General features: G+C 40.8%; 1 protein-coding gene across 9 annotated transcripts in view; it reads left to right on the top strand.

Annotated features, from left to right (window-relative positions):
• The window catches only part of NUP98 (nucleoporin 98 and 96 precursor), a 123,198-nt gene extending 107,554 nt beyond the window's left edge, over positions 1–15,644 (top strand). For all 9 annotated transcript variants that reach the window (XM_059134124.1, XM_059134149.1, XM_059134116.1 and 6 more), the window contains 5 exons: positions 1,009–1,230; positions 5,389–5,630; positions 9,822–9,976; positions 14,045–14,156; positions 14,284–15,644. In XM_059134124.1, coding sequence (XP_058990107.1) covers positions 1,009–1,230; positions 5,389–5,630; positions 9,822–9,976; positions 14,045–14,156; positions 14,284–14,501 — 949 coding nt within the window. In that variant the 3' untranslated portion in view covers positions 14,502–15,644. The remainder of the gene's footprint in view (positions 1–1,008; positions 1,231–5,388; positions 5,631–9,821; positions 9,977–14,044; positions 14,157–14,283) is intronic.
• Positions 15,645–24,008: the final 8,364 nt, after the last annotated feature.

The following is a 24,008-nucleotide window of genomic DNA, read 5'->3' as shown; positions in this document are numbered from 1 at the left end:
TCCATCATCCCACAAAGTTCAGTTTGACAACACTGGTCAAGAAAACTTCTGTTCTTTACTTGGGGATTATTAGGAAGTTATAAAGTATCTGGGATCTTCGCTCAAAAGGTAAAGTTATTGGATGGTAATCTAAGCCATAGAATTTACAGGTGTGAGATCTTACTTTATACTGATCTTATGATGTGGAAATTGCACGCTAAGAACTTTACATATAAACTGGTCCAGGACCATTAAAATCTTTGGGATCCCAGCAAAAGAAAGAGAAGTCTGTATAGGGACTCTTTAAAAACTCAGGGCACCGGAATTTCCTTATATAAAGTATAATGCCCATGTATACAAAATCAGAGGTAGAAATTATAAGCCGTAGAAGGAAGTAACCATCGTGAAGACTAGTTAGCTGTTCAGATAAACAGGATAATTAGCACTCTAGCAACTTCATATAATAGAACAGTTTGAAAGATCCTAATGCAATTATATGTTTTAAGTGGTTTATCGTGGTGCATAGGTGGTTCCTTCGGTTAACCATCTGAACTTTAGCTTAGGTCATAATCTCAGGATTCTGGGATTGAGGCCATGCTCAGTGGGAGGTCTACTTCTCCCTCCCCATCTCCCCCTCCCCTGCTGATGCACTTTCATGTGCTCCCTCTCAAATAAAAAAAAATTTAAAAAATAAATAAATGTTAAATGAAGGAATGAAGACTAAGAGTTGTGAAGATTCCATGTACCAGGATGGTAAATATCTAGCCAGACAAATTGACCAGCATACCTGTCAGATCACACAACCACAAAAGAGGAGGTGCCTTCATTTTTAGAAGGCTCTGTCATCTGGCTGAACCTAGAAGTAGACTGATAGAGCACAGTCTCAGAGGGAGACCATGTGGTCTGTAATGCTACCGTTCTCAGGGGCCTGCCTTTGTTATCTTCTAAACCATAACCAGAACAGTTGATCTATCCAATACAGATGGTCTGCTGGCTTGATATGATAACTCAGTACATTTTCCTTTGTAGACATTATGATCTCAACCAGCTGCTGGAGCCCCGAAGTATAACAGCCGATCCTTTGGACTATCGCCTAAGCTGGCACTTGTGGGAGGTGCTGCGGGCTCTTAACTATACTCATCTCTCAGAACAGTGTGAGGGTGTACTACAGACGAGTTATGCTGGCCAACTGGAAAGTGAAGGGCTCTGGGAGTGGGCCATCTTTGTCCTCCTGCACATTGAGAACTCAAGGTGAGTAAGAAGCTCTGAACCCACTATATATTTAGTGCTATAGGGCAGTGCCAATGGTATCAGCCTCCTAGGGTTTAATTCAGTAAGTAAGCATCTAGAATTTTTTTTGGGTCCAGCCCTGTGATAAACTTTTTAAGAGTTCAGCCCACAGCTATCTCTATATTCACGTGAACAAGTTGGAAGTGAGACTGCCTTGAGTTAAGTGCCAAATTAGCTATCTCTATATTCACGTGAACAAGTTGGAAGTGAGACTGCCTTGAGTTAAATGCCAAATTACGCTGTCTATCATAAGACCTCTCAGTAGTCTGAGAAGTGAGAAGAGATCTCCATGCACTATGGCGATCAGGGAAAACACTAGCCAGTAACAGGAAAAAAATAACAGGAAAAGGAAGGATATGTCCACATGAAGCTATCCCATTAACTTAGACACAGATTCACTTGAATGTGGTGTGTTCAGGAATTATGCAGAAACAGTGTGTGCTGAGTTGCCTCAGCGGCTCTGTGGAATGATGTAATGAGTAGTCAGGGAGGGCCCCTGCTTTTTCTGTCTGCTGACTTTCTCCCTCTCTAGCCTTTCCTTGCCATCCACCCACATCTGCCCCTCAAGTTTGATAGTATTGTATTTACCAGTATATTCTTGCTTAGATGTCTAATATTTTTGTTCTTTATCTTAGAGGAGGCTTTTCTCCATGGTGTGAATGAGATAAAGTTGGAGATTTTTTCTTTTTTGTCAATGGTAGTAGCATGGTATTACACTAATAACAAAAGCATTTATATAGTACTTTGTCATATAGTACTTTTACATATATTATACTCGGTTGTAAATGCTTTACAACTCATTTGTGAGTAATCAACTCAATTAATGCTCATAATGAATGTATAAGCACTCTTAAAATATGTTTAATAGATGTGCAACCTAAGGCACAGAGAGACTTAAGTAGGGTATTTTGCTCAGGTCACAGTAAATGGCAGAGTCTTCCAACTCAACACCCTCAGAGTCTGTGCTCTTAATCATTATGTTGCACTCTCTGTCATGTTACATAGTGTGGAAAGTTCAGTTTTGTAGTCAGACCTCCCTCAATTCTAGATCCATCTTGTACTCACTTGGACTTGGAGTAAAGCTTACTCACTTTTGATTTTTAGTTAAAGTTACACTCTCTCTCTCTCTTTCTTTTTTTTTTAAAAATCTGTGTTTTTTTTAATTTCTTTTTGAGATTGTATTTATTTGACAGACAGCAAGAGAGGGAACACAAGCAGGGGGAGTGGGTGAGGGAGAAGCAGGCTCCCCGCTGAGCAGGGAGCCTGAAGCAGGGCTCCATCCCAGGATCCTAGAATCATGACCGGAGCCAAAGGTGGCCACTTGATAACTGAGCCACCCAGGCGCCCCAAAGATACTCCCTTTTTATCTTTAAAATCATAATATTAGGGCGCCTGGGTGGCTCAGTGGGTTAAGCCACTGCCTTCGGCTCAGGTCACGATCTCAGGGTCCTGGGATCGAGTCCCATATCGGGCTCTCTGCTCAGCAGGGAGCCTGCTTCCCTTCCTCTCTCTCTGCCTGCCTCTCTCTCCGTCTACTTGTGATCTCTCTCTGTCAAATAAATAAATAAAATCTTTTAAAATCATAATATTAATCCCTACCTAGTCAAAGGTGGTTGTGGGATTAAAAGAGGTGAGGGAGGAGTGCCTGACTGGCTCAGTTGGTGGAGTGTGTGACTTGATTTTGGGATTGTGAGTTTGAGCCCCACATTGGGCATTGAGATTAATTAATAACAAAATTGTTTAAGGGGTTCATGGGTGTCTTGGTAAGTTAAGCATCTGACTCTTGGTTTTAGCTCAGGTCATGATCACAGGATTTTAAGATCAAGGCCCATGTGGGGCTCTGTGCTCAGCACAGTCTGCTTGAGATTCTGTCTTTCTCCCTCCCCTCCCTGGCCCCTCTCCCAGATTTCTCTTTCTCTCTTAAATAAATAAATAAATAAATAAAATATTTTTTTAAAGTTTGTGGGGTTTTTTGGGGTTTTTTGTTTTTTTAAGGGAGTAAAAGTATAAAGCATCTAGCACAGCCTTCCCGTTAAGGAATTTCTTCTCTTCTCCTTTATGAGGAAGCAAAATTACTTCATACTTTCCTTTATTTAAACAAATTCATGGGGAATTTCACATGGTAAAATAAGATAATTGGTGATTTAAGAGTAGGCTCTAGGAAAGCCTACTTTCCTAGAAAGTAGAAATCCTCTTTCCTGATAAAGGGTTTCCTGATAAAGGGTTTTTTTAAATGAATTTTTAAATTTATTTTGTTTATTTATTTATGTCAACTCTACGCTTCAGCATGGGGCTGGAACTCGGGATCCTGAGATGAAGAGTCGATGCTCTTAATGACCCAGCCATCCACCCCCATTAAAGAATTTTAGAAATGAAGCAGCTGAGATTGGGGGGGGGGGTCCATGGAAAGCCTTGAAAAAGGTGTTCAGAAAAGATTCTAAAATGAGGAGACCAGTTTTGATTTGATATTTAAATCTGGACCTTTGTAGGGGGCGCCTAGATGGCTCAGTCAGTTAAACCTCTGTCTTCAGCTCAGGTCATGATCCCAGGGTCCTGGGATGGAGCCCCATGTCAGACTCCCTGCTCCTCCCTCTCTCTTTGCTAATTTCCCTGCTTGTGTTCTCTTGCAAGCACATTCATTCTCGATCTCTCAAATAAATAAATAAATAAAATTTTTTTTTAAAAAAAACAGATAAATCTGGTTCTTTGTGGCACCTGGGTGGCTAAGTTTCCTGAGTATCTCTTGATTTCAGCTCAGGTCATGATCTCAGGGTAGTGGGGTTGAACCCTGTATTGCACGCCATGCTGCTTGAGATTCTCTCTCTCTCCCTCTGCCCATTCCCTCCTCCCTCCCCTCCCAGCTGTCTTTCGTTCTCTCTGTCTGAAATATATAACATCTTTTAAAAGAAAAAATTAACAAATAAATGGCTGGTCCATTGATCCAGATAGAAAAGGAAACGTTCGAGGGGTTCCTGGGTGGCCCGGTCTTTAAGAGTCGACCTTTGGCTCAGGTCATGATCCTGGGATCCTCGGATCAAACCCCGCATCAGGCTCCCTGCTCAGTGGGAAACTTCCTCCCTCTTCTCTCCTGCATGTGTTCCCTCTCTCACTGTGTCTCTCTTTGTCAAATAAATAAAATTTTTTTTTTTAAGGTTTTATTTATTTGACAGAGCGAGAGAGGGAACACAAGTGGGAGAAGTGGGAGAGGGAGAAGCAGGCTTCCTGCACATGACCCCAGAAGCCTGGGGTCATGACCCGAGCCAAAGACAGACGCTTAACGACTGAGCCACCCAGGTGGCCCTAAATAAAATCTTCTTAAAAAGAAAAGAAAAGGTCTCTCCTCAAGGGGCCTTGAGACCAAAAAGATTGGCAGAGAAGATGAATTATGAAAGCTGACAGTTTTGAAGGGGAAAAAAAGCAAACAGGGACCTGGAAGAGCCCTTCTCTTTAAAAAGTACTTCATTTACTTGTACTGACCATATGGGAGAAAAGGAAGAGAGGAGGTTGGAAGTGAACTATGAAGAACTAACTACTCTGTGGAAGATAGGATTCTGCTATCTGGTCCTTGATCTCCTGTTACCAGGAAGAAAATAAAGATAAGAAAGGGAAAGCCTTGAGCGCCTGGGTGGCTCAATGGATTAAGCTGCTGCCTTCGGCTCAGGTCATGATCTCAGGGTCCTGGGATCGAGTTCCGCATCAGGCTCTCTGCTCAGCCGGGAGCCTGCTTCCTCCTCTCTCTCTCTCTCTCTCTGCCTGCCTCTCTGCCTACTAGTGATCTCTCTCTGTCAAATAAATAAATAAAATCTTTAAAAAAAAAAAAAGAAAGGGAAAGCCTTTACTTAGCACTGGACAACATTCCCTCGAGTATTAGTTCTCACTATTTTTTCATTGTGAAAATATAACGTGCTTTGATACTTCTATTTCATTAAGCAAGTAAATGCTAATCTGGCCTTTTTCTTTTTTCTTTCTTTCTTTTTTTTTTTTAAATGTACTTTGAAGTGGTCCACTAAATGTTAAGGCCTACAGTTTGAGAGACTATCTCAGGGGTCATTCTGCCCTGAGGCACCCTTCTCCATCAGTGAGGATAGGATTTATTCAGCATTGTTTTTCTTCCTACAGCATACGTGAGAAGGCGGTTCGGGAGCTGCTTACCCGGCACTGCCAACTATTGGAAACCCCTGAGTCTTGGGCTAAGGAGACTTTCCTGACCCAAAAACTTTGTGTGCCTGCTGAATGGATTAATGAGGCCAAAGCAGTGCGAGCACACATGGAATCTGACAAGCACCTGGAGGCCCTCTATTTATTTAAAGCTGGACACTGGAACCGCTGCCACAAATTCATCATCAAGCACTTAGCTTCTGGTGAGTGCTTCAGATTAGGGCCTGTGTCTCCTGGAATCTCCCCAAATTCTTCCAACCTCTGAACCCCATAATCAGTCAGGCCAGGGATGATGTTCTGTATGGTACTTTGCAGTCTTGAATCTGATTACACTTTGCAGAAGTTCTCTGTGCAGAAGAAATTTGGCTTGGATGAGGGGCAGGGGATGACAGGTTGTTACTTTACCATACGGATATGCTTGATATACATGAATTATGTTAAACTCTTTGTATATTTAGGAAATTTTGTTTACCAAGATTAAAAAAGATACATTATAACTGATACCACAGAAATACAAAGGATCATTAGAGACTACTATGAACACTTATATACCAACAGATTGGACAACCTAGAAGAATTGGATAAATTCTTAGAAATATATGGCCTCTAAGACTGAATCATGAAGAAATAGAAAATCTGAGGAAACCAATTAGTAGTAAAGCAGATTGAATTAGAAATCAAAAAACTCCCTACAAATAAAAGTCTAGGACCAGGGGCGCCTGGGTGGCTCAGTGGGTTGAGCCGCTGCCTTCGGCTCGGGTCATGATCTCAAGGTCCTGGGATCGAGTTCCGCATCGGGCTCTCTGCTCAGCAGGGAGTCTGCTTCCCTCTCTCTCTCTGCCTGCCTCTCTGTCTACTTGTGATTTCTGTCAAATAAATAAATAAAATCTTTAAAAAAAAAAAAAATGTCTAGGACCAGATGGCTTCACTAGTGAATTCTACCAAGAATTCTAAGAATTAATACCAGTACTCCTCAAGCTCTTCCAAAAAATAGAAGAGGGTAGAAAATTTCCAGACTCATTTTATTAAGACCAGCATTACCCCTAGCAAATACAGACAAGGATACCGTAAGAAAAGGAAAGTACAGACCAATGCCCTGGTGAACATAGATGCAAAAATTCTTAGCGAGGGGCGCCTGGGTGGCTCAGTGGGTTAGGCCGCTGCCTTCGGCTCAGGTCATGATCTCAGAGTCCTGGGATCGAGCCCTGCATCGGGCTCTCTGCTCAGCGGGGGGCCTGCTTCCTCCTCTCTCTCTGCCTGCCTCTCTGCCTGCTTGTGATCTCTGTCAAATAAATAAATAAAATCTAAAAAAAAAAGAAAGAAAAAAAATTCTCAGCGAATTATTAGCAAACTGAATTCAGCAATACAGTAAAAGGATTATACACCATGATCAAATGGGATTTATAACAGGGGTGGTTTAACATATACAGATCGGTGTGATACACCACATTAACAAGATGAAGGATAAAAATCGTATCACCAGATGCAGAAAAAGCATTTGGTAAATTCAACATCCATTTATGATAAAACTAGTTGGTATATGAGGAACATACCTCAATAATAAAGGCTGTATATGACACGCCTATAACTAACATACTCAGTGGTGACAAGCTTTCAGTTTTTCCTCTAATATCAGGAAGAGGGCAAGGAAGGGTTCCCATTTTCACCACTTTTATTCAACATAGTGTTGGAAATCCTAACCAGAACAGTTAGGGAAGAAAAAGAAGTAGGAAGCATCCAAACTGGAAAGAAAGAAAACTGTCGCTATTTGCCAATGACATGGTAGTATATGCAGAAAACCCTGAAGACTCTACCAAAAAACTGTTAGAATAAATGAATTCAGTAAATTGTAGGATACAAAATCAATATTTAGAAATCTGTTGCATTTCTGTACACTAATATGAATGATCAGAAAGAGGAATTAATTAAACAGTACCATTTTCAGTTGCATCAAAAAGAATAAAGTAGGGACGCCTGGGTGGCTCAGTTGGTTAAGCAACTGCCTTCAGCTCAGGTCATAATCCCAGCGTCCTGGGATCGAGTCCCACATCGGACTCCTTGCTCCGCAGGGAGCCTGCTTCTCCCTCTGACTCTGCCTTCCACTCTGTCTGCCTATGCTTGCTCTCGCTCGCTCTCTCTCTGACAAATAAATTAAAAAAAAAAAAAAAAGAATAAAGTACCTAGGAATAAATTTAACCAACGAGGTCAGAGACCTATATCCTGAAAACTATGACATTGATCGAAGAAATTAAAGATCGGAAGAAATGGGAAGAAATTCCATGCTTGTGGATTGGAAGAATTAATGTTAAAATGTCCTTACTATACCTAAAACAATCTACACATTCAGTGTCATTCCTGTCAAAATACCAACAGCATTTTTCAGAGATAAAACAAACGACTCTAAAATTTGTGTGGAACCACAAAAGACCTTCCATAGCCAAAGTGATCTTGAGAAAGAACAACAAAGCTGGAAACATTAAACTCTCTGATTTCAAACTCAATTACAAAGCTATAGTAAAACAGTATGGTATAGGCCTGAAAACAGACATCTAAATCTTTGGAACAGAATAGAGAGCCCAGAAATAAACCCACACATATGTGGTCAATTAATTTTATGACAGAGGGACCAAGAGTATACAGTCTCTTCAGTAAGTGGTTTTGGGAAGGGTGGACAGCACATGCAAAAGAATTAAACTGGACCACTATTGAATTCCGTGTACAAAAATTAATTCAAAATGGCTAAAGGCTTAAACTGCCACATACTTGGGTGGTTCAGTCAGTTAATCGTCTGCCTTTGGCTCAGGTTATGATCCTGGGGTTCTGAGATCGAGCCTGATTCTTTCTCACCTGCCGCCTGCCACTCCTACTGTCTCTCTCTGTCAAATAAATAAAATCTTTTTAAAAAGGCTTAAACTATAAGACCGGAAAGCATAAAACTAGAAGAAAACATAGTCATAGGCAGTAAGTTCCTTGAAATCCATCTTGGTGATGACTTTTTTTTTTTTGCATGGGACACCAAAATCAGGGGCAACAAAAGAAGAAATAAACAAATGGGACTACATCAAATTAACAAGATTTCTGCACAGCTCCAAAAGAAACCATCAACAAAATGAAAAGGCACCTAGAAATGGCAGAAGATGTTTGTAAATCATTTATCTGACATTTTGGATTAGAAGAATTAATGTTAAAATGTCCTTACTACCTAAAACAATCTGCAGATTCAATGTAATTCCTGTCAAAATTTTGGATGTTATAGGGAACATCCAAAATACTTAAAGAACTCATAAAAATAGCAAAAAAAAAAAAAAATCTGTTTAAAAAATTAGGCAGGGGGGTGCCTGGGTGGCTCAGTGGGTTAAAGCCTCTGCCTTCGGCTCAGGTCATGATCCCGGGGTCCTGGGACTGAGCCTCTGCTCAGCAGGGAGCCTGCTTCCTCCTCTTTCTCTGCCTGCCTCTCTGTGTACTTGTGATCTCTGTCTGTCAAATAAATAAATAAAATCTTTAAAAAAAAAAATTAGGCAGGGAATCTGAGTGGACATTTTTCTAAAGAAGACATAAGGAGATGGCCATTGGTTACAATGAAATGATGCTCTGCACCACTAATCAGAAATGCAAAACAAAGGCACTAGAAATGTCACATCATCTCTGTTAGAATTGCTATTGTCATAAAGATAAGAAATAAGGTTGGTGAGGATGTGGAGAAAAGGGAAGCCTTATGCACTGTTGGTGGGCATATAAATGGTACAGCCACTATGGAAATAATATGGAGATTCTTCAAAAAACTAAAACTAGAATTACCCATAGATTCTAGCCAAAGGAATACAATCTATTCCATTTCTGGGTAATTATCCAAAGAAAACAACACAACTCGAAAAGAAATATGCACCTTCATGTTCACTGCAACTTTATTTAAATAGCAAAGATAGGGAAACAAAATCAGTGGTGAATGGATAAAGGCAATGTTCTCTGTGTGTATGCATAGTATACATGTACAACGAAATATTATTCAACGATAGAGAAGAATGAAATCTTAACCATTTGCAACAATATGGATGACAGCATTATGCTAAGTGGAATAACTCAGAGAAAGACAAATACGTATGACCTCACTTGTATGTGGGATCTTTAAAAAATTAGAAATGGCTCAGAGATACAGAGAACAGATGGGTGGTTGCCAGAGGTGTGGGGTAGAGGTTGGCAAAATGAGTGAAGGGAGTCAAAAGGTACAAACTTACAGTTATGAAATAAGTCATGAAGGTGAAATATTCATTATACATACTTATGTATATGTATTTCCCCTTCCTTCCTCTCTTGGATTTCTGCCATGTCCTCCATGGTACTTTTGAGAACCATATATTTGTGTAGACAGAGTGCTTAATATTTTGTTTCTTCAGATGCCATCATTAATGAGAACTATGACTACCTGAAGGGGTTCTTGGAAGACCTGGCACCTCCAGAGCGCAGCAGCCTAATCCAGGACTGGGAAACATCTGGGCTTGTTTACTTGGACTATATTCAGATCATTGAGATGCTTCACCAGATACAGCAGGTACCTGAATTCCTTAAACTATTGCTTGGTTTTCCTTTTCCCTGGCCCTTAAAGGTACAGGGACCTCAGAATGTCTGAGCAACTTCATTAGCAAAGATGGAACTGTCAGTGCGGGCGGGATATTTTGATGGGGCTGATTTGCTGTAGCCACTATGACACTGTATCAAAACGTAAAAAATCTTCTTTGTTTTGTGCTTATTACCAAATAGTATGTACAGTAGACGTTCCTGAGGTTTGTCCACCTATAGTCTGCTCCCCTTGTGCAGTCCTCCTTTGAGTGAAAAGCTCAGGGATGAGAGAGGTAGTAAGGTCAAAGATTTGGTGAGGGTAGTTATTGTCTCACGTCATTTATGTTTTTAAAATTGCAAGTATTAGAGTTTTTTAAAGTCTTTATCAAAATGTATTAGTGTCTGTTTCAGTAGTCATAAGATTGGCCTCTGTTGCTTATAGCACAAAGACCAGACTTTCTCTTTTTTTTTTAAAGCTCTTTTATTTATTTATTTGACAGAGAACAGAGAAATCACAAGTAGGCAGAGAGAGAGAAAGAAGCAGGCTCCCTGCCGAGCAGAGAGCCTGATACGGGGCTCGATCCCAGGACCCTGGGATCATGACCCAAGCCGAAGGCAGAGGCCCAACACCCAAAGACCAGACTCTTAACCAAAGATTTCAAGCCCATGTAGAGGCTTTTACCTGTCACTCATGCCTTCTTCCTAGTGTTACCCCACATTCCAGTTGCCAGCCTGCTCTGCTCTCATCACACTAAATTACTCATCACTCCTAACACACACACTCATCCTTTAAGATCAAATTGCTATAAGCTCTATTTTGTTCTCCTTTTCCCATAAGAAATGTTAATTGCATTTTCTTTTTTCACTGCCAAAGCACTTGGTACACTTGTTTACCAACTCTATTATAGTTACTTATCCACATCTGTCTCCAAGTTATCATGAGCTCCTTTTGGGGAGATCTACTTTAAGATTAAAGGCAATAGAGTATAAAGAGTAAGAATCAAGTTCTGAAGCCAAATGGTTAGGTTCAGTTCATGGTTCCCTCACTCACTAGCTGTGATATGACCTTAAACAAATAACCTTTATGTGGTATAACCTTTATTTGGTATAAAACAAGGTTATTTTATAACCTCGTAGCCTTTATTTGCTTAGTTTATAAGCAAATAAGTTAACCTCTCTTTGTTTCTTCTGAAACGGAGGGGAGGAACACAGATTACCATAGATATCTGACAGAGTTGTCAAATTTTTAAAGTATACTTGAAAAAACAGTTTAGGTTTTTTTAAAGATTTTATTTATTTATTTGCTTATTTATTTATTGAGTGAATGAGTGAGGGAGGTGCAGAGGAGAGAGAATCTCCAGCAGACTCCTTGCTGACATGGGGCTCAGTCCCACAACCCTGAGATCATGACCTGAAAGGAAATCAGGAGTCAGCCACCCAACCAACTAAGCCACCCAGGCACCCCTCCAGGGAACTTTTAATAAGGTAGTATTGGAGGGTAGAGTGGAGAAGGGGAGTCGTGTGGGTGTAGTAAAGTCACAGAATCTCTCACCTGGACTGCTGTAGTAGACACCTAATTGGTCTCCCTGCTTCTGCACTTGTTCCTTTACAGTTTATTTCCATGCAGCAGCCAGAGTGATCTTTCTGATACCCAAGTCATATTATCTGACTCTCATCTATAACCTTCCAGTAGCCTCTCATTTCACTTAGGATAAAGTGCTCCTTAGCAACTCTTATAAATCTGCATCAGTAATTCTTACCTTTTTTGCTGTGGACCTCCTTGACAGTCTGGTGAAGCCCATGGATGGCTGTCTAATGTGCTTTAATTTAAATTCATGGGATTACAAAAGAAACCAGCTATGTTAAAATACATTGTCAAACTATTAAGAACTTACAGGAATAAGTGGTTTAACATCTTAAATTTAACAAGCCCAGCAGTGAATCCCCTAACTACTCTAACTTTGGTGAAGTACTGTATTTAAAAATCACTAACAATTGTAATGTAATATGAAAATAGCTGTGATGTCTATTGATCACAAAGTCTCTGTTATTTCTTAAAATCTGCATTAATAATTAAATGCTAATGTATAGTAAAAAGTCAGTAAAAATAAATATTATTTTTCCCAGTCCAAGTTCATAGACTATGAATTCTGAGGACCTCCAGTTATGATCCTGTGGTGTATAAAACCTCTCCAGTTTTATCTTCTTCTCTTCTCCTCTTTGAACTCTGCGTTTTAGCCACCAAACTTTCTTTGCATTCCCATCTTGCAGTTTTAGCTGTTCTCTTTGCCTAGAAAGCTTGTCCCTCTAGCCTTGGTCAAAGATATGACTTTCTTCAGAAAAGACTTTCCCGATCCCCCAATCTGAAATAGCCTTCCAGTTTTTCTGCCATATCACCTTGCTTAAATGATTTGCACAGCTTGTGATTCTTCAAGGTTTATCTCTACCCGATCATCTCTTTATTTTTCATGAGTTTCCTGAGAACAAAGACCTCATCGTATTTACCACCCTTAAAGGTCCAGTTAAAGGCTGATTTCTTGTGGACAAAAAAAAAAATACTTGCAAGAGGCTGGGGCACCTGGGTGGCTCAGTCAGTTGAGCATCTGTCTTTGGCTCAGTTCATGATCCCAGGGTCCTGAGTTGAGCCCCAGATCAGGCTCCCTGCTTAGTGGGAAGCCTGATTGTCCCTCTCCTGCTACCTTTGCTTGTGCACATCACCACCACCACCACCACCCCCCCGTCATATCAATCAATCAGTCAATCCTTTTAAAAAAATACTTGTAGAGGCACTAACTGGTAGATTCTGCAAAGCCCTCCCTAAAGTAGATTCAGTGAGAAAAGTGCTTTGTGGAAGGGTTGGATGAGCATTTAGAGAAGGAGGAGGTGATAGGATACTTAGCAAGTAGGGTGGTTTACTTGAAGAGTTTGAGAGAGGGGGAGCCAACCAAGAGTCATATGTGAGACAAGCAGGAATAAGATGCTGCTGGAAAGTATTCAGAATGTAAGTAAAGAATAAAGATACAGGCTTCTGGCCAACTCAGAAGAGCATGTGACTGTTGATCTTGGGATTGTGAGTTCAAGCCCATGGTGGGGGTAGAGATTACTTTAATAAATAAATAAACTTTTAGAAATTTTAAAAAATACAGACTTGATTTTTAGAAACATCACTGTGGCTATCATATGGTAGGGAAAAGGGTGTAATAGGAATGACACTGAAGATCATGATCAAGCTCTTAAGATTTTTTCAATTAAGAAGTAATGGTATCCTGTGCTAGGGTAATGGCTCTGGAAAGGAGAATGGAATATTGGAATATTAGGCTAAAGATTTAGGAATCATCAGCATATTGATCATAATTGGAACCATAGGTGGGGCACCTGAGTGGCTCAGTAGGTTAAGCATCCAACTCTTGGTTTCAGCTCAGGCTGTGATCTCGGGGTCATGGGATCAAGTCTCAAGTTGGGGTCCACACTCAGCACGAAGTCTGCTTGGGGTTCTCTGCCTTTCACTCTTCCTATCCCTCCCCCTGTTTGCACATGCACTCTCTTTCTTCCTCTCTCAAATAAATTAATTTAAAATAATAATAATAATTGGGGCTATGGGAGTAGATAGCAACACAAAAGAGAGGACATACAGTGAGAATAGGACCTGCATTATTTTAGGAAGGGTTGTGAATGTGGAGTTAGGATACCTAAATTCCAGGCTAGTTTGGGCTCCACTTCTGTGTTGCTCTCTACTCTTAACCAATATAATCTCTCTGAGTCCAGATTTATCTAGATTTTTGAGACCATATTAAGGCTTGCTAGTTACGTGGTTTATTAATGCTGATTTCAAGACTTAACCAGTTCAAGGCTTTGGTATACCCTGTTACTTCCTCTTGTGAATAATTGCTGAGGTTGTGTTTTGTTCTCAGTGATCAGGCTGGATAGTGGTGACATGACACTGCCACGCAGCCTCCTGGGTTTTTTCTGTTGTTTCAGAGTTTTGCATAGTCAGTCTGTGGATGGAATTCGGGTGATGGGAGCTCTTCTTGATTTAACTGGTTTCTCTGCTTCTTTGTAGGTGGATTGCTCAGTTTACGAACTTGAGCAATTACACGCCAAAGTGATCTCTCTGTGCAATCGCATACAGCAGATTCAGTGTTACAATGCCAAGGATCTCCTGGCCCAGTCTGGTAAGCCTCCACGCTCTGCCTGCTTCCTGCCTGTTTGCTTCCTGTCTTCATGATTGCTATACCTCTGCCCCGATGCACACCCTTACCAGCCCTTGTCCTTGATGCTCACTTCATTTTTTCTCTCCAGACATGGCCAAACGTGCAGCCAACCTGCTGCGGGTGGTATGGAGCCTTCAGCGCGCACCTGAAACAACCTCCGACTCGACACCAGACCCTCAGCGAGTCCCTTTGGGCCTCTTGGCTCCCCACGTTGGCCAGCTCCCCATGCCTGAGGACTATGCCTTGGAGGAACTGCGCAGCCTCACACAGTCCTACCTGCGAGAATTGACTGTTGGGAGCCAGTGAACCCCAGGTTCCTCCCACCACACTCACATGCTTATTCACACTCACCACACAGCGATCCCCTGCATTGAGTTGATTGGCACTATTAGCCATTCTCTTGTTTGGCTATGGAATCCATCCTCTTTTCCTGCTGCCCCAAGCAGCATCCACCATTTGTTCAGAGCTTTTGTTAATACTGAACAAAGCATAAGGGCTTTTAGAACCCAAAAAAGGAACCAAGTCTCTTTTTTACCATCTTTAAGAGCATCCTCCCCCCTTTTAAAAAAAATGGTCAATAAAATACGTTTTGCAGAATTGCCCCCAGAGAACCAGGGAATCCTTTCCACTCTGAGTTGTTCTGGATCTTGTGACCCACCATGCCATCCTGCTACCCTACTCTTACCTTAGCCCTTTTGTAATAGGACAAATGTTGATCAAAGATTGTCCTTCCTTAACAGATAAACTATCCACAGAAGGAAGGAAAATTTGTCTCTTAAGTGGGCTGATGAGTTAACACTGTTTTAGAGTCAAAAGAGGGTTGAACTGAGTTAGGAAACAGAACAGAGTCTTTCTGACTCATTTAGGGTAGAAGTGAGTGCCTGCCATGGAGGGATGGATCTTTAAGGCTTGTTTGTTCCTGTCTTGAATGTTCCATGGACATCAGACTTGTGCTACTACCATGTGCAGGAACTCTTGGTCACAGACACCATGTCTCTGGGAAACTCCAGAACTCAATTTGGTCCCTGGTTTTCAGTCATCTTGCTAGGCTTCCTGTCTAATTTGCCTGAAGAGTTTGAATAAAATATGGCAGGTTGGGTAGTCCTCCCTGTCCTTCCTATTCTAGCCCAAAGCATTTCCTTCCCCTCATCTATAGTTCCAGAACATAAAACCGTACTGAGGCAGGCAGGGAGCTGGGCATTACAGGCAAGAGGAGGGCCTTTGCTACACTGCTGTCAGCTATGGGGAGTCCCAGGTAAAGGCCCGCGACAGCTGGAATTCAGAGCTGTCATAAACAACATGGCCACCTCTGGGTCTTTATGCATGAAGATTATGTAAAGGTTTTTATTAAAAAGTATATATATATATAAATAAATGATCTAGATTATTTTCCTCTTTTTCTGAAGCTACTTTCTTAAAAAAAATAAAATGTTTATATCATTCCTGCTATTGGCTTTCCCTTTGTGTTTTTTTGAGCCTTATTCCAAGGATCTTTACAGTGGCCTTGGTTGATTTACAGTCTGAAGGGAGATGGGCCATGGGTTAAAGAAAGAACAATCAAAGTTAGGGCAAATTGGTGAGGGAGTTGAGATTATTAGTTAATCCTGGCTGCTTATATTTTTTTTAAGATTTTATCCACTTATTTGAGAGAGAGAGGTCAAAGAGGGTGAGGATCCGAGGGAGAAGGAGAAGCAGACTCCCCACTGAGCAGGGAGCCCAGTGCAGGGCTCAGTTCCAGAACCCTGGGATCATGACCTGAGCTGAAGGCAGACACTTATCAACCAAGCCACCCAGGTGCCCCTGACTGCTTATATTTATATAAATACATGTATAAGTATATATTTATGTTTGGCTTTCCAGTGGGGGATATGGGAAAAGTCTCATTGCCCTTAGGAATGTACTTGGGATTCAAAGCTTGGCTCTTCCATCCTGGCAGTTGTTTTTTTTTTAAACTTGAGTCATACTTCACTTTTTTTTTTTTTTTTAATTTTATTTATTTATTTGACAGAGAGAAATCACAAGTAGATGGAGAGGCAGGCAGAGAGAGAGAGAGGGAAGCAGGCCCCTGCTGAGCAGAGAGCCCGATGTGGGACTCGATCCCAGGACCCTGAGATCATGACCTGAGCCGAAGGCAGCGGCTTAACCCACTGAGCCACCCAGGCGCCCCATACTTCACTTTTAATTTCATTTTCCATTGTGTAAAGTGGATGATGATCGTAAATATTTGCTGCTAAACACAGTTGTTTTCCAGAGGGAGCAAATAAGTCTGATGTGTACTATTTGGATTTTTTTTTTTTTCTGTTAAGCTGAAGGTGTGAGCAAATTCCAGTTAGGATTAGGCCATAGACACTGGGACATGGAGGAATTTGGAGATAAAGCAGGGTGGATCTGAGGCTATAATTTAGACTCCCAAGGACAAGGGTAACTCCTGGGAATCTCTCTCCATTACTGTGAACCTGAGTCACAGAGTATTGCTGTGGTTGTGGTTACCTTATGAGAGGTTTTATAGAAAGAGAGTGTGCTATAGAAAGCACTTTAGAAGTGCTAAGAATTGTGCATATGGGCAGTATTTCCTTTTATGATAAGTATTTCATATATATATGTATGCATATACATATACATATATGTATAAGTCAAATGTTTATCATAGCTGTGTTACATCAGAGAGTTACAGTTCAAAGTTAATGATAAAGAAGCTCTTATATTTCAAAATTCCATTGAAATAAAAAAAATTTAAGTTTCTCAGAAATATAAAAAAAGGACAGCTGACAGAATGGGAGAAGATATTTGCAAATAACATATCAGATAAAGGGCTAGAATCCAAATTCTATAAAGAACTTATCAAACTCAACACCCAAATAACAAATAATCTAATCAAGAAATGGGCAGAGGACATAAAGAGACATTTCTGCAAAGAAGACATCCAGATGGCCAACGGACACATTTAAAAGTGCTCCACATCATTTGGCATCAGGGAAATACAAATCAAAACGGCAATGAGATACCGCCTTACACCAGTCAGAATGGCTAAAATTAACAAGTCAGGAAATGACAGATGCTGGCAAGGATGTGGAGAAATCAAAACAGAAATCACACTGATGGTGAGAATGCAAGCTGGTGCAACCACTCTGGAAGACAGCATGGAGTTCCCTCAAAAAGTTGAAAACAGAGCTACCCTATGACCCAGCAATCACATAGTGATCCAAAGGGGCATATGCACCCGAATGTTTATAGCAGCAATGTCCATAATAGCTAAACTAGGACAACCTAGGTGTCCATCAACAGATGAATGGATAAAGAAGACATGGTGTGTATATATATATATATACACACACATACACAATGGAATACTATGCAGCCATCAAAAGAAATGAAATCTTGACTTTTGGGGAGGGTATGTGCTATGGTGAGTGCTGTGAAGTGAGTAAACCTGGTGATTCACAAACCTGTACCCCTGGGGCAAATAATACATTATATGTTAATAAAAAACATATAAAATCCATTTTCTCAAAACTCAACAGACTCCAGTTACATACAACATCCAAAGTAAGTGTATTTCCTTAGCAGAGTGCTGGAGTAATGCCAAAATCAAAATCAGGAAAAGTTTGGAGATTAAATGTTAGATTAGCCAAGCGGAGGCCTCCAGGATAGCTGCGTTTTTCAGATGTTTTACTCTTTGACCCAGTTGCTACTTTTTATTAACAGGAAATTACTCCAGATTTTTTGTTGTATTTCAAAGAACCAGCTCTTCAACTTACCAGTTTTACCGGAGTTCTGTATTATGATGTATTGATTTCTGCTTTAAAAAAAAATTTTTTTTTTAGATTTTATTTATTTATTTGACAGACTCTGTGAGAGAGGGAACACAAGCAGAGGGAATGGGAGAAGAGAGAGAAGCAGGCCTCCTCCTAAGCAGGGAGCCTGATGCGGGGCTTGATCCCAGGACGCTGGGATCATGACCGGAGCGAAGGCAGATGTTTAACGACTGAGCCACTCAGGTGCCCCATAAATGTTCATTTCTTATGTTTTCTAAGGGTTTTTTTTTTTTAAACCTTTTATTGTAGAGATTTGCACCCAGGCAAAAGTAAAATGATGTAATGAATCCACATTAAACATTTTGACAGTTCTCCAATATTACTTTATCTTTACCTCCATTGTTATTCTACCAACCCCACAATGGTATTTCTAAGGCAGGGCATCATTTCATCAATAGCTAAGCTTTTCTAACAAGTATTTTTTAATTTTTTCTTAGAGAAAGCATGTGTGAGTGGGGTGGAAGGGCGGAAGGAGCAGGAGAATCTTAAACAGGCTCTACACCCAGCACAGAGCCGGATGCAGGGCTCAATCTGACAACCCTGAGATCAGGACATGAGTTGAAAGCAAGAGTCAGATGCTTAACCAACTGAGCCACCCAGGCACCCCGCTAACAGGTAAATTTTTATAAACACAACCACAGCACCCTTGTTCTACCATCAAAACCAGCAATAATTCCTCATAACAACTAATACCCTCTGCATTTCTACATTTCCCCAGTTGTCTCAAACTAAATTTTTATGGTTGAATTGTTTGAGGTTTGTTTGTTTATTTTTGAGAGAGAGAGAACATGCGTAAGCATGGTGGGGAAGGGCAGAGGGAGAGAGAGAATCTAAAGCAGACTCCCTGCTGAGCGTGGAGCCCAATGCCAGGCTCGAACCAACAACTCTGAGATCATAACCTGAGCTGAAATCAAGAGTCAGACAATCAACTGAGCCACCCTGGCACCCCACGGTTGAATTGTTTGAATTAGGATCTTAACAGGGTCCACACTTTGCATTTGGTTGATTAGTTTCAAGTATCTTTATTACCAGTGTTCCCTTTCTTCTCTCTCTCTCTCTTTTTAAATGCCCTTTATTTGTTAAAGTAACTGGGTCATCTATCCTTTAGGATCATGAACTAGGACCTTCTAGGTTTGGCTGGTTGTGCCTCTATTTCCTATATACTGCTCCTTCCTATATACTCCCCTTTACTTCTTGGATACTGCTGGTAAGATCTAGAGGTTTGATTAGATTCAATTTCCTTCTTCCAGCCCCCCCCCCACCCTGCCACCCTGCACTCCCCACTCTCCTCCTCCCCAGTTAGTAGATGGTGGTGTGTTTTATCACTTTCAGAAGACACACGTTTGGTTCTCCCACATTTTTTTATTTTAAGATTTTTCATTTATTTATTTGATGGAGAGGGATCACAAGTAGGCAGAGAGGCAGGCAGAGGAAGAGAGAGATGGGGAAGCAGGCCCCCTGCTGTGCAGAGAGCCCAATGAGGGGCTCGATGCAGGGCTCTATCCCAGGACCCTGAGATCATGACCTGAGCCAAAGGCAGAGGCTTAACCCACTGAGCCATCCAGGCAACCCTGGCTGTCCCATTTTTATTGAGGTTAAGATTATTGATTTAGGTGCTGTCACCCTGATTTACCCTTTATATAACTTCCCATCAACCTTTCACCTAATGATAATCAGGGCCATTACTTTATATCCCTTGTCTTTTTATATGTGTTGATTCATTATTTTCAAAATAGAGACTTAAATAACATAGTTATTGTACAGTTAATATTTTCTTTTCTTTTCTTTTCTTTTTTTTTTTTTACTTTGTATTCCCACCCTCCCACTCCTATTGCTTTTTAAAGGTTCCCACCAACTTTTGGATTTTTTTTTTTTTTAAGATTTCATTTATTTATTTATTTGACAGACAGAAATCACAAGTAGGCAGAGAGGCAGGCAGAGAGAGATGGGGAAGCAGGCTCCCTGCTGAGCAGAGAACCCGATGCGGAGCTTGATCCCAGGAACCTGGGATCATGACCTGAGCTGGAGGCAGAGGCTTTAACCCACTGAGCCACCCAGGTGCCCCTGGATTTTTTTTTTTTTCAATATAACATTTTCACCCCAAAATACAGTAAGTATAAGAAATATTTTAGCTTTTTTTTTTTTTTTCATGTAAACTCCAATTTACACATCAGTCTTTAGTCAGAGAATATACTGTGGAAATGAGACAGGGAAACTGAAGGGACCCCAGGAGAGAAAAGGCTGGGTTCTTTCCCTTGCTGCTTTCGTGGCTTCTCTTCTCACTAGGACCTGCACCCCCAGAGCACTTCACTCAGGCCTTGTAATGCAAATAGCCTATGTCCTTCTTGTAAGGGAGAAGAGTTAATGGTTCTCTAGCATAAATAACATCTAAGAAGGACCAGATGAGAATGACCAGAGGAAGCTATCATATGTGCATTTGACACCAAGGGAGCCAGACATCTCAACACCAAGACCCTCTGGCTCCAAAGAGTAACACCTGGGCCCTCGTCTTTGTTCTAACCAGTTCCTGAATGCCTGAGAGGACATGGACGCTAGACCACCATCCTTTCTAAAACCCCCAGGTCCTGAACAAAGATGAAATTCATGTTATTTTCCTCTAAGTCTCCCAGATACTCTGTATCTCTCTCTATGTATGTAGCTTTAATAAACTGTTTCACCACCTGCTGGCTCACATTTTATCTTTATCCTGTGTGAAGCCAAGAACCCTCTTGGCTGGTCCTGAGAGACATCCCCACCCCTAGCCCCAGGCTACTGGAGTCAGAATTTGTTTTTTTCTCTCTTTTTAAAAGATTTTATTTATTTGAGAGAGAGAGCATGCACCACTAAGGAGGAGGGGCGGAGGAAGAGGGAGAAGCAGAATCCTTGCTGAGCAGGGAGCCCTATGCCAACACCAACACGGGACTCAATCCCAGAGCCTGGGATCATAATCTGAGCAGAAGGCAGATGCTTAACCAACTGAGCCACCCAGGTGTTCCAAGAATTTGAATTGTGTGTCATATGTAAATGAATTCCAAATGTGTTGTTTTGCAAATTGAAGCTAAACAGATAAAAAGCATGTTTAACTCTTCAGTCTGTTCTATATGTGCACTACTTCCTTGCTGTTTTGAAGCACTCTTGAAGTTAGCCTTTATTTTGCCCTTGAGGTAGTCTGCAAAACATTTTTTAATTACTTTTTTAAAGATTTTATTTATTTGATAGACAGAGATTACAATTAGGCAGACAGGCAGAGAGTGAGGGAAGCAGGCTCCCTGCTGAGCAGAGAGCACAATGCACTCCATCCCAGGACCCCCGGACCATAACCTGAGCCGAAGGCAGAGGCTTTAACCCACTGAGCCACCCAAGAGCCCCAAACATTTTTTTTTTAAAGGAAACTCTAGGGGCACCTAGAAATAAAGGAAACTCTACCAAATGTGAGGCTCATGACTCAGAGATCAAGAATTGCATGCTCTAGCAACTGAGCCAACTACGTGCCCCTGCAAAACATTTTTTTTTTTAAGATTTTATTTATTTATTTGGCACAGAGAGAGAAAGCACAAGCAGGGGATGCAGCAAGTGGAGGGAGAGCGAGAAACAGGGTCCTACTCCCTGATGTGGAGCTCTATCCCAGGACCCTAAGATCATTACCTGAGACGAAGGCAGATGCTTAACGAACTGAGCCACCCAGGTGCCCTGCAAAACATTATTTTTAAGTGTAATTTCTTGTACCCCTATAAGACTGAATAATTGCTGCTGAAAATGGTACAGTAAAAAAGACAGTATCTTTCACCCTCACACCCATTTCTCCAAATACCAACCACCCATTCTTAAGTCTTTCTTCTTTGGCAAGTATAGTAAACCTGCATTACATTAGTTATGAACCAACTAAATTGATTTAAATTCTATATTTTAATTATTATATAGGAAAATTCACTTTTATTTTGGTGTGCATTTCTGTTAATTTCAACACATACAGATTTGTATAACTACTCCAGTCATAAAATGTTCTGTCATCCAAAAAACTCCCTCTTCCTATCCTTTTGTAGTCATACCCTACTCATCACTAACTCCTGGCAACTGTTCTCCTTCACTGTTGTTTTAAAATTTTATTATTTATTTGATAGAGAGAGAGCCATAGAAACCACAAGCAGAGGGAGCAGCAGAGGGAGAGGGAGAAGCAGACTCCATGCTGGGCAGGGAGCCCGAGACAGGTCTCTATCCCAGGACCCAGGATCATGATCTGACCCGAAGGTAGACGCTAAACCAACTGATCCACCTAGGCACCCCGATTGTTTTTCTTTTCTTTTTTTTTTTTTTTTTTAAGATTTTGTTTATTTATTTATTTGACAGAGATCGCAAGTAGGTAGAGACAGGCAGAGAGAGAGAGGGGGAAGCAGGCTCCCTGCTGAGCAGAGCGCCCAATGTGGGACTCGATCCCAGGATTATGACCTGAGCTGAAAGTTGAGGCTTTAACTCACTGAGCCACCCAGGTGCCCCACCGATTGTTTTTCTTAATAGAATGTAATATAAATGGATTCACGTAGTACATAATCTTTTTGTTATTGACTTCTTTCACTTAGTATAATATTTTCAAGTTTCATCCATGTTGTAGCAGGTATCAATACTTCATTCCATTAAAAATAACTTTTTTAAAGATTGTATTTATTTGACAGAGATATAGAGAGAAACCCAAACAGGGGGAGTGTGAGAAGGAGAAGCAGGCTTCCTGCTGAGCAGGGAGCCTGACTCGGGGGCTTGATCCCAGGATCCTGAGATCATGACTTGAGCTGACAGCAGGTGCTTCACGACTGAGCCACCCATGCACCCCTCCATTTAAAAAAAAATTTTTTTAAGACTTAATTTTTTTTAGAGGAGTTTTAAGGTTACATCAAAATTGAATGGAAGGTACAGAGATTTCCCATTTTCCCCTGCCCCTACACTATTATCAGCATTTCCCACCAGTAAGGTACCAGTTGATGAACCTACGTTGACACTTATCACCCAAAGTCTACAGGTAGTGAACTTTACATTGTTGATTCTTGGTGTATGGCACATTCTATATGTTTAGACAAATGTATAATGACATGTATCCACCATTATGATATCATACAGGGAATTTCATTGCCCTAAAAATCCTCTGTGTTCTGCAGATTCATCTCCTTGGCCCCACCTACCACCCCCAGCAACCACTGAACTTTTTACTATCTTCATAGTTTTGTCTTTTCCAGAATTTCATGTAGTTGGAATCAATACAGTATATAGCCCTTTCAGATACTGCTTTCATCATATTGTATTAACATGCTTTTAAATTTCCCCCATGTCTTGTCTTAGCTTAATAGCTCATTTCATCTTAGCATTGAATAGTAAATAGTCCATTGTCTGATGTAGTTTATCCATTCATCAAAGGACACTTTTTTTTTTTCTTTTGGGTTTATGGGTTTGTGATTTTCCTTTGTTTTTAAATTTTTTGTTTCTTAAAAATTTTACATGGTTTATATTGTTTGGTTTTGAGAAATTCTTGTATATATTCTGCATGCAAGTTCTTTGCTGGCTATGTAATTTGTAAATATTTTCTCACAATCTATAGTTTGTCTTCCTAGTATCTCAGTAGTGTCTTTACAGTCTCTGCCTTTTAATGTTTTGTTTTATTTTATTTTATTTTATTTATTTATTTTTTATTTATTTATTTGACAGAGATCACAAGTAGGCAGAGAGGCAGGCAGAGAGAGAGAGGAGGAAGCAGACTCCCTGCTAAGCAGAGAGCCCAATGTGGGGCTCGATTCCAGGACCCTGGGATCATGACCTGAGCTGAAGGCAGAGGCTTTAACCCACTGAGCCACCCAGGTGCTCCTCTGCCTTTTAATGTTTTTAGGCCATTTACATTTACTGTAAACATTGATAAATTTAAATTTAGGTTTAACATTTTATTATGCTATTTTTGTTCACTTGTTTTTGTTCGTCTCTTTCCCCTCTCAGCTGTTATCTCTTTAATGCTGACTCT

The sequence above is a fragment of the Mustela lutreola genome, chromosome 1 (assembly GCF_030435805.1).
Source record: "Mustela lutreola isolate mMusLut2 chromosome 1, mMusLut2.pri, whole genome shotgun sequence".
In the NCBI taxonomy this organism is placed as follows: Eukaryota; Metazoa; Chordata; class Mammalia; order Carnivora; family Mustelidae; genus Mustela; species Mustela lutreola.
Note: the sequence above shows the minus strand (reverse complement) of the source record. Positions and strands in the feature narration are given on the sequence as shown.